This window comes from Dunckerocampus dactyliophorus, chromosome 4 (genome assembly GCF_027744805.1).
Source record: "Dunckerocampus dactyliophorus isolate RoL2022-P2 chromosome 4, RoL_Ddac_1.1, whole genome shotgun sequence".
Classification (NCBI taxonomy): domain Eukaryota; kingdom Metazoa; phylum Chordata; class Actinopteri; order Syngnathiformes; family Syngnathidae; genus Dunckerocampus; species Dunckerocampus dactyliophorus.
The window spans coordinates 36,277,565-36,287,874 of record NC_072822.1 but is presented as its reverse complement, the minus strand read 5'-3'; the positions used below and the strand labels follow the sequence as shown (position 1 = coordinate 36,287,874).

Below are 10,310 nucleotides of genomic sequence, written 5' to 3'. Positions count from 1 at the left end.
TGTCACACATGACAATGCATACCGAAGGAAAACAATTTAGCAGTTCAGTTTGTGGCAAACGTTATACCGTAAAGGCATCTTTGACTGTACACCAAAGAACACACTCTGCGGGGAAAAAGGACTAGTTGTTCTGTACACATGGTAGAAGAGTCTCCCAAAAGTCAAATGTGTTGGCCGCAGTCTTTGCAATAAAGACGATTTTGATTGTGACATCTTTGCAGCGCTTCTTTCTACCAACAGTGAGGGACAGGAAATGTACAAGTATGCACTATGACCTTTTTCACGTCCAAACACTCATCCTATGAGTTTAATACCAGTGCTAAGCAAAATGATGGAATGAATAGAACTCATCAGTTTGTCAGTCACACTTCCTACTGAATTTGATGATACAAAAAATGAACTCAGAGTACAGGCATGTGTTTTGGAGTCACTTCCTGTCGTCACAAGGAGGCGCTGTTACTAAATGAGAAAGCGACATAAGGGTCTGTTGAGGGTGTCATCTACGTCATACACGCCAATTATTGTAGAAGTCTGACCCTTGGGAGTTTCGTGCTGCTTGGCGAGTCTCCAAGGCTCCGCCCACATTCTGTGGCGTTGGTTAAATTGTTTTGCAATTGGCCTCATTTGCTCAAATTCCCTTGGGAGGAGTTCGTCAAAGTAGGACCCCTGGTTTTCAAACAAAATGGCTGCTTCAAAGCAAAAAGGCCGACTTCCTGTTTGTTTCCGAACATGGGTTCTGGAGGCTTTTTTGTGTGTAATTTCATGAGTGACATCTCCACCAAATTTCATGAAGATCTATCAAACGGGTGGCAGGGGATCATTTTCAACCCCATGTGACCATTGGCAGTCAAATGATGACACTTTGATGGTCATTGGCGAAGGCACAACCCTGATCTGACCTTGCGGAGCCGAGTTATGAACGTTTACACTTTGAAGTTCAAAGCGACGTAAGAATCAAAACATCAAAATTTGCCGCCATGCCCCGCCCACATCTTATGGACCAGCTTGAAATGCTTCGCTGTTTAACATCGCCCATCTGCCTAGTGTCCGTCGATTTTCAGTTGGGCTCATTTGGTCCAAGTCCCCAGGAGGAGTTCGTCAAAATACAACCCCTGATTTTCGCCCCAGAATTGCCACCGCAGACCAAAATGGCCGACCTCATGTTTGTTTGGGAATATGGGGTCTTGAGACTTTTTTGTCCGACCTGTCATGATTGACGTCTCCACCAAATTTCGTGACGATCCATAAAACTGGTGGCGGGGGGCAAATTTTTTAAAAATTGAAAGTGGGCACTACTTTGGGAGTTTGCGTTCAAGACCCCTGAAGTATCAAATTTCTCGCCGGACTGGACGTGCTTGCAAATTTTGCTGACTTTTCATGCACGTTAAGGCACTCAAAAATGGGAGGGAAAAAAATAAACAGCAGTTTCACGCCGGCTGCTCGGAGCATGTGCCCGAATACAGCGCACCTTGTTAGGCCCTTTATACGCCGCTTCTCGGCACACTCAAAATATCCAGTTCATGTTCATTTATTGTGTGATTAATTCATTGAGTGATTATTGTCCCAAGCCTAGCACCCACGAGACATTTTTTTCTGAACGAGAGGTCTTGTAACACCCCTAATTTGTGTATGTCTTGTTTATGCTTACATTTAGGGAGTAAATTATATCACTGCACTAAATTGACGTTGTCACAGACTGCAGGAAGAACGTCTCGGGCCCTGCTGAAGGTAATGGGAGCTCTTCGATATCGCCGCAAGATGGCAGCAGTGTGACGTCGCGAATGCTGTAGCTGCCATAAAGCCTCCATCGAAGAAAAAAGGCGGAAGTTGGCAAAGCGTTGAAAGGGTACAGTTTTCCCCCCTAATACAATCATCCAAAAAAAGCTGAAAACCCATTAAACGAACGAGAAGTATAGTCGAGCGAGGACAAAAAAAACATCCAGAATGTTGAGAGAGTTGATAACGGAGCGACTAATGGCGGCAGCTGATGAAATATTCGCGCTGTTTGAAAGAACAATCGCGCCTTACAAGGAGGAACTTTATCGGACAAGAGAGGAGAACGAGCGACTACGACAACAACTGGAAGCTGTGTACAAGGCTCAAAATGTGTTAGCCGGTGAGGGTATGTTCACGAGCCTTTTTTTTCAACCATTTCCAATCTTTTTACGCTGTCAAATCACAGTACAAATGTAGAACCTAAAATGGCGGCCAAGTTGCACTGTTGACGTGTATCAGATTGCGTTACACGTACATTGTACTACTTTGTGTTTATGAGCAGTACAATTCTAGCATACCTACGTTACAGTGCACAACATCAATTTAAATTACAATTAAGTTAAATTTCAAAGTAGACAGATGCTAAAAATAGAATACGCTTCCCACCGCCTACTTCCAGAAGGATGCATTTGGTCCAAATCATAAAATAATACATTTTGTCCAATTGATAAGCAGAGGCCAGAAAACATCAACTAGCATTTCACATTCAGTTTCAAAATTTAAATAAAAATTGTACTTATCATTCTGTAATTCTCAATTTAATACTCGCAATGAAGGCAATTCCACATAATTCACCAACAATTTTGTTCAGAATCTCAATAGCATTTGTCAAAATAGCTACATAATATACACAGTTCATGCACAACATCCGGTTAGCATTTACTGTCAAACATTACAAATACGCAAAAAATGGAAACCATTATTCAAAATAATCAAAAGCAATCAAAGCAATAAAAGGGTTTTTGTAAAGGGCACATTTTTTTAACAAGCCAAACTGTAGAAAAACAGCTTGCTATAATGGAGTTCCAGATGCACAACGGCGTCATCAAACAATTGATTTTTTTGCACTGAAATAGCCTAACTATACTGTATGTACAGTTGTCCCTCGCCACTTCACGGGTTGAACATTGTGCCCTCACTCTATTGTGGTGAAATAAAAAAAAAAATACATTTTTTGGTTGACTACGGGTTATTGTTAGTCAAAAATATAAATGTTTAGCTATATTTTCAAGCATAAAAATGACGAAACAAATTAAAGTTTCAAGCGTCCTTGACATATTTGATAAACTTTGCTTAAATATGTTATATAAGTTTGTTGTTTGTAATTATGTTCTACATTGTTCCATTTTTGAAAGCGAATGGTAAATTGGCAAAAATTGCATTCATAGTTTAAACTAGCTTGCAGTTCAGGCTCATTTCCGGAAGTGACGTCATCGCCGTGACACCTCTCAGCTAAAGCAGAGTAAACAAACGAAGATGAAGATGCTCCACTTGGTTCAGTATATTTTTCATCAAAATAGTAGTCATGCCAAAATGTTGTGTTGCTGCTGGATGTATCCGACGGATACTGTAAGTTTGTTTTCTTTTCCAAAAGAGGAAGGTTTAAGAAAAAAATGGACGAAGCAAGTGCAGAGAACATCCATCTCGAGTTTTGTCCTCCGCGGTGATCATTTCACTGATCACTTATCCGAAGGAACGCCTCAAAGGAGTAATACGTGCAAACTGAGTTAATGAAGTCACAGCAGAATGTTTCCTATACGTTGTAAAAAGGTGGTCTGTGCTGCCACCGCTCACGCTATAGCAGCAGTTCCTGTAATTGTAGAAAAGTAGATCAACTATATCTATCCACTTGTAAAATATTCATAGCTGATGAACGATGATATATTTGACAAGTCTAAGCTAAAGTGTGTTTGTGCTGCTGGTGTCCTGCAGGCGTCCAGCCGCCCCCCCACGTTAAAGAGGAAGAGGAGGAACTCTGGATCACTCAGGAGGAAGGAGAGTGTCTTCTCGGGCCGAAAGAGGTTGATCTCACCAAGTTGCCACTGACTGTCGTGTCTGTGAAGAGTGAAGACGATGAAGACCAACCACAAGCAGACAACCTTTTCGCTCCGCTATCAGATAACGACGACACGTCACACTCTCCTGAGGCTGAAGACGGGGACGACACTCGAGAACCTTTGAGCAGCTGTACAAACTGTGAAGGTGACATGAGGACTCACCCTGGCAACAAAAACACTGAACGCTCTGAAAGGGAAACAGGTAAAGAAGGTTTGAACTGCTCAGTTTGCGCTAAAGGCTTTTCCAAAAAGAGCGATTTCACTCGACACATGCGGACGCACACCGGAGAAAAACCCTTCACATGCTCAGTTTGTGGTAAGAAATTCTGTCAGAAAGAAACAATGGAATCACACATGAGAACGCACACGGGAGAGAAACCCTTTAGGTGCTTAGTTTGCGATAAAAGATTCTCCCACAATGCTTCTGTGGTATCGCACATGAGAACACACACAGGAGAGAAACCCTTTAGATGTTCAGTTTGTGATAAACGCTTCTCTCACAATGCCACCTTGGTATCGCACATGAGAACGCACACAGGCGAAAAACCCTTCAGTTGCTCAGTTTGTGGCGAATGCTTTTCTTACAGATACAGCTTGACTCAACATATGAGAACACACACGGGAGAAAAACCCTTTAGTTGTTCAGTTTGTGGTAAAATGTTCTCTCAAAAGGTAAATATGGAATCGCATATGACAACACACACCGGTGAAAAGCCCTTTAGATGTTCAGTTTGTGACAAAAGGTTCTCTCAAAAAGAAACTATGCTATCACACATGAGAACACACACAGGAGAAAAACCCTTTAGATGCTCAATTTGCGATAAAAGATTCGCTCACAATGCAACCATGGTGTCCCACATGAGGACGCACACGGGAGAAAGACCTTTTAGCTGCTCAGTTTGCGGCGAAAGCTTTTGTTACCGATACAGTTTGACTCAGCACATGCGGAAACACACGGGAGAAAAACCCTTCGGCTGTTCGGTTTGCGCTAAAAGATTCTCTCAGAAGGTAAATATGGAATCGCATATGAGAACACACGCTGGAGAAAGGTCCTTGAGTTGTTCTGTTTGTGGTAAAAACTATTCTTACGAGAAAAGCCTGACAACACACATGCTGACACACAAAGGAGAATAAATGTTTTTATGTCCAGTTTGTGCCGCCAAAAGATTGTCAAATCATAGACGTGTCATGCGACACGTCTGAAGTCACCTACCGAGTGATGAGCTGCTGTCTGTCTGCACGATTCTGGGAAAAATAAGATCAAGATCATGATTCTCTTTTCTCCACAAATACATATACATTAGAAAAACATTTTTTGCACTGTGTATAAAAATGTTAAGTCAGGCTGTGCGGGATGTTTAAATATGTTGCACGTTTCTCTTTCTGTGCGTATGCAGTATCTCGTAGGGAAGACAAGTACAGTATTTGATCAGATGTTGAAGTTGGGCCCTTACAAAGTTTGAGCAGTCCAGAATTTTTATAGCTGGTTTGTTGTAACCGAGAGAGACAAAATGTAAAAAAACAACAACCCAAAGACATTAATTTGCAGCATTCTGGCCCCCACAGACCGGTTATGTGACCATGAAGACTAGTTCTGTCCCTTCTTCGTATGAGGTACTCTGACATGACTGATCAACTTTGCTTAAATATGTTCTGTATTGTTCGTAGTTATGTTCTACATGCTTACATTTTTTATAGTTCATGGGGCCAGCCATGATGAGCTAGCTCTCGCTGTTCAGACTCATTTCTGGAAGTGATGCCATCGGGGTACGATCACTCGGGTAAGCAAACGTGGCGCTGTACGAGACAGGGGATGTTTACAGTGATTACAGCAAAGATTAGAGTGATGTTTCAATAGTTTTCGAGGAGGATGAAACATTTCGAGATGAAATGGAGAACCTGCAGAACATGGACTTAAGTCTTAAGACATGGAGATGAAGATTGGTCGCCTTCAAAGCACAGAATGGTAAGTGTAAATTACTCTGGAGTTGCTTATCCTTCAATTATTGTTTTAAATTGACTTATTAATGGGTGTAAAGAGGTCTTTATAGCCTGATTTATTCATATTTCACCGCCCACAGTAAACATACACATCGCTGTGAAAAGATGTTTATATATGTAACATGTGTAATGCTTTACAGTCTTGTCGCTATCATGGAATAGTGATTAGAAGGCATTATATAAAGAAGACATGACTTACAGTATCTGTTCGGTGGCAACTTTGGCATCACTCTTCTTGTCTTTTTTTTTCCTGTGGACCAGCGGAATAGCATCCTTTTTCATATTGCGTTTATACCATACTCTCAAGCCAAATGCTTCTTGTAAAGGTGTTCCTTCATAGCAGTCATCAGTTAAATGATCACTGCAAAGATCAGAACTCGAGGTGGCCGTCCATCTGTCTCTCGTTCTCTGCAGTTGCTTCATCCATTGTTGCCTTAAACCTTCCTCTTTTGGAAAAGAAAACAAACTTACAGTATCACTCGAAACTGTGAACATCCAGCAGCAACACTACATTTTGGCATGACTACTATTTGGATGAAAACTAAACTTAACCGAGTTCACCGTCTACCTCGAGAAGCATTTGTTTACTCTGCTTTAGCTGAGAGGTGTCTGCCCGATTTATGTCACTTCTGGAAACGAGGCTGGACAGCGAGGGTTAGCTCGTCATGGGTGGCGTCTTCAACTATAAATGTCATTTTTGTGAATTTACCGTTGACGTTCAAAAATGGAACAATGTAGAACATAATTACGAAAATAATTAAGTGAAATAATTAAGTGAAGAATCAGTTCAGGGACCCGTTAAACTCAACTCAACTGGATAAAACACTACCGTGGGCAAGACCAAAGAGCTGCCAAAGACCTGGGGGACAAGATCGTAGACCTGTACAAGACTGGAATGGACTACAAGACCATCTACAAGAAGCTTGTGAGAGAAGGGACCACTACTGGCGCAATAAATGGGTATGGAAGAAATCCCTCAGTTTGGAGAGCCATGCAAGAGATTTCCTCCTGGGGTAAGGATGATTGTAAGAAAACTGAGGGACCAGACCAGAATTACAATGGGAGGAGCTGGTTAATGATGTCAAGGGAGTTGGCAGCACAGTCATTAAGGAAAGCATTAGTAACACTTTATTGTAAAACCAGCAGAGCATCGAATACTTATTTTTACCCACATATACATACGTGTATATATATTGATATACAAATTGTATATGTATGTATCTGACGCTGCATGTTCAGGGCCATATGGTTACATTTGAAAGAAATCACACTGTTTTATTAAGCCTGGGGTCAGACTTGTCATTGCCTTCTGCTGCTTTAAAAAAACTTCTATTGCTCTTTTGGCCTTTTTTCCTGGACAGGGGTCTCAGAATAACAGTTAACACAGTTTATAGCCGCCACCGGCGAGGTTCGCTAGTGAAGTCCTTCACCAGAATGTCAGCGCTTGTTTTTAAAATCGAAAGAATCTGGTTCACAATCGACTCAGCTGATTTGCTGACAAAACTCCTCCACGACACAGGGGTGTATTTTGTCATTTGGGGGCTCAAGGCAAACACACTCATTGGTGCCCTCCACATTCTTGCACTGCACTGATGCCAGCTGTGTTGAAGAGTCTTCAATACCGCCCCAAGATGGCAGCAGTGTTGACGCGTATTTAATTACCGCCCCAAGATGGCAGCGGCATTGAGGCGTTTTCCATACCGCCTCAAGATGGCAGCAGTATGGCGTCCGGACGCTTTAGTAGCCTTAAACCTCAATCGAATAAAAAAAAGCGGACGTTAGTGACGCGTTAGAAGGAGACATTTTCCCCCAGACAAGTTACCCACTCCAAAATAGCTTAAAAACATTCAAAGGGGACGAGAGGTGTACGCGAGTGAAAATACCACATCCAAAATGTTGAAAGAGTTGATAAGGGGGCGACTGATTGCTGCAGCTGATGAAATATTTGGCCTGTTTCAAATGACCGTAACGTCGTACGAGGAAGAGCTTTCTCGAACAAGAGAGGAGAACGAGCGACAAAGACGACAACTTGAAGCTTTTCACAAGCCGCAGGTCAGGCTACAGGTGGATGGTATGTATGCATGTTCACTAACCCTCCACGTAATAATTTAAACGACTTTGCATTGCTAACGCACGGAGCCAGACCACGTGAACACCGAGTTACGGGTTTTGTATTTTAAAACACCCGTCAGCATTTGAGGAAAAAAAGTGGAGTTTTCCGGAAAATATCGCCCCCTTCACCCGAAGTGCGCCAACATTGTCCTCGCAGATTGCCGCTTCTGGAGCGTGGTTACCGTCACCAACGCCAGGAATTCTGGGCCACATGGGGGAAAAAATGACGTTGCAGCCACCCCACTATTGAAATATTTAATAAATTGACATCTGCATATACTGTACGTATGCCTGTTCCTTTTCCTTTTCTCGCTGTACCACACAGGTGGGATAACAAGAGGCTCTGCGTGTGTCGGTGCGCATCGGTTGTATAGTGTTATGAACGGAGAGAGTGAATCCTCCTGTCAGCCATTATTAGTGAGTGGATACATAGACAGAGTGCTAGCACTTAGCAATATTGCATCTGTAAGCCTTTCGGCAGTCATTCCAGCCATGGAGGCAATACACACTCAGTCCCAAACATTCCTTTAACTGAGGAATAGTATCAAAACATTTGTCCTCCAAGTGTGCCGAGCACAATACCGACCAATCTGACAGTGCCCATTTTGCTTGCGTTCGTTGCACTTACCACCTATCGCGGAGAATTGGGTCTTTTGGAGAGGTGAACACTCCTTACTCCTTCTGATCGAGTGCCACACAATGCTCAGGCATAGTGTCAAAGAGTACATATGGACGGGGTCTCCCGGGTGTGACGTCACTTCCACGTTCTGCTGGAGACAGCGGAAAGAGACAAAAGTCCAGATTCAGTCACACATCTGACATAGGAAATGCGCCTTTCCACGTAATTTTTCACAAAATAATATTAACATGTATTTTGGTGTCACAAGCACTTTAAAGGGGCCCTGACTTGACATGTAATTAGGTTCTACATTCTTAGATTTTTGAAAGAGAACGGTAAATTCGCAAAAATGACATCTATAGTTGAAATATTTTTCGATACACACCTGATCAAAATCTTAAGACCAGTTGAAAAATTGCTAGAATTTTCATTTTGCACATTTGGATCTTTATGAGATTTTAAGTAGAGCTACAATATGCAAAAACAAGAAGGGGGAGTGAGACAAAAAGCACTTTGAAAAAGTCATTTATTGAAAACAACAATTCAACTGAAATAGGCTGTTTATCAGCTGATCAAAAGTTTGAGACTATTGCTCAAAAAATAACAAAAAACTCTCCAAACCAGAACAAAAAATGTTGTCAGTAGGACTCAGTGATGAGTAGCTCCACCGTTCTTGTTCATCACTTCAAAAATTGCGTTGGGCATGCTTGATGCCAGTGTTTCCAGGAGGCTAGTGGGAACATTGCTCCAAGTGGTGAAGTTGGCTTCACCAAGGGCATCAACTGTCTGGAACTGATGGCCATTTTTGTAAACTTCCCTTGCCATCCATCCCCAAATGTTCTCTATGGGATTTAAATGAGGGGGACATGCAGGATGGTCCAAAAGAGTGATGTTATTCTCCCTGAAGAAGTCCTTGGTCAAGCGAGCATTGTGAACTGCAGCGTTGTCTGTTGAAGAACCCAGCTGTTACCACACAGACGATGGCCCTCAGTCATGAGGGATGCCCGCTGCAACATCTGCACGTAAGCGGCCGCCATTTGACGACTCCGCACCACCTAAAACATTTTTCCACCTTTCAATGTCCCATGTTTGATGCTCCCTGGCAAAGCCTAAACGGGCACTTTTGTGGTGTTGAAGGAGATGAGGTCTTTGAATTTGTTTTTTGTTTATTAAACCCTTTTCCCGCAGATGCCGTCTGATGGTTATTGCGCTGCAGTCGGCACCAGTAAGGGCCTTAATTTGGGTCGAAGACCGCCTTGTGTGTTAATGGACAGCCAATCGGATTCTCCGGCTCAGCGCAGGTGTGTTTTTTGCGGGGGGGGGGGGGGGGGGGGGTCTACCACTTGCCTTTTTTGTTCCATAATGCTCAGGAGCTTTAAAAAAAATGTAGAATGACTGGCTTACTGCTCCCAACCTCAGCAGCAATGACACGCCTTGCTTATGCAGCTCAGCAATCCGACCACGTTCAAAAAGAGAAAGCTTCTTAGCTGTAGCCGTCAGGAGGGCATGACAGTGGGAATGCCTGACAGAAAATGAACATTTTGGCTTTTATAGCCTGTGGTCTTAAACTTTTGATCAGCTGATAAACAACCTGTTTTTTGTGTGTTTTTTTTAATTTAAATTACAAGTTCCAAGTGTTTTTTGTTTCACTCCCCCTTCTTGTTTTTACATATTGTAGCGCTATGTAAAGCCTCGTTAAGATCCAAATGTGCAAAATGCAAATTCTAGCAATTTTTCAACCGGTC

The 10,310-nt window shown here is 42.5% G+C and overlaps 1 protein-coding gene across 13 annotated transcripts in view; it reads left to right on the top strand.

The window, feature by feature from the left end:
- The first annotated feature begins 1,704 nt into the window (after positions 1–1,704).
- Positions 1,705–10,310, top strand: part of LOC129179559 (zinc finger protein 135-like) — a 33,867-nt gene continuing 25,261 nt past the window's right edge. For 7 of the 13 annotated variants that reach the window (XM_054772947.1, XM_054772954.1, XM_054772949.1 and 4 more), the window contains exons 1-2: positions 4,999–9,587; positions 9,754–9,866. In XM_054772947.1, the coding sequence (XP_054628922.1) occupies positions 9,546–9,587; positions 9,754–9,866 (155 nt within the window). In that variant the 5' untranslated portion in view covers positions 4,999–9,545. Of the gene's footprint in view, positions 2,123–3,708; positions 9,867–10,310 lie in introns of those variants that run through there. The other 6 variants (XR_008569996.1, XR_008569994.1, XR_008569992.1 and 3 more) reach the window with 4 other exon arrangements.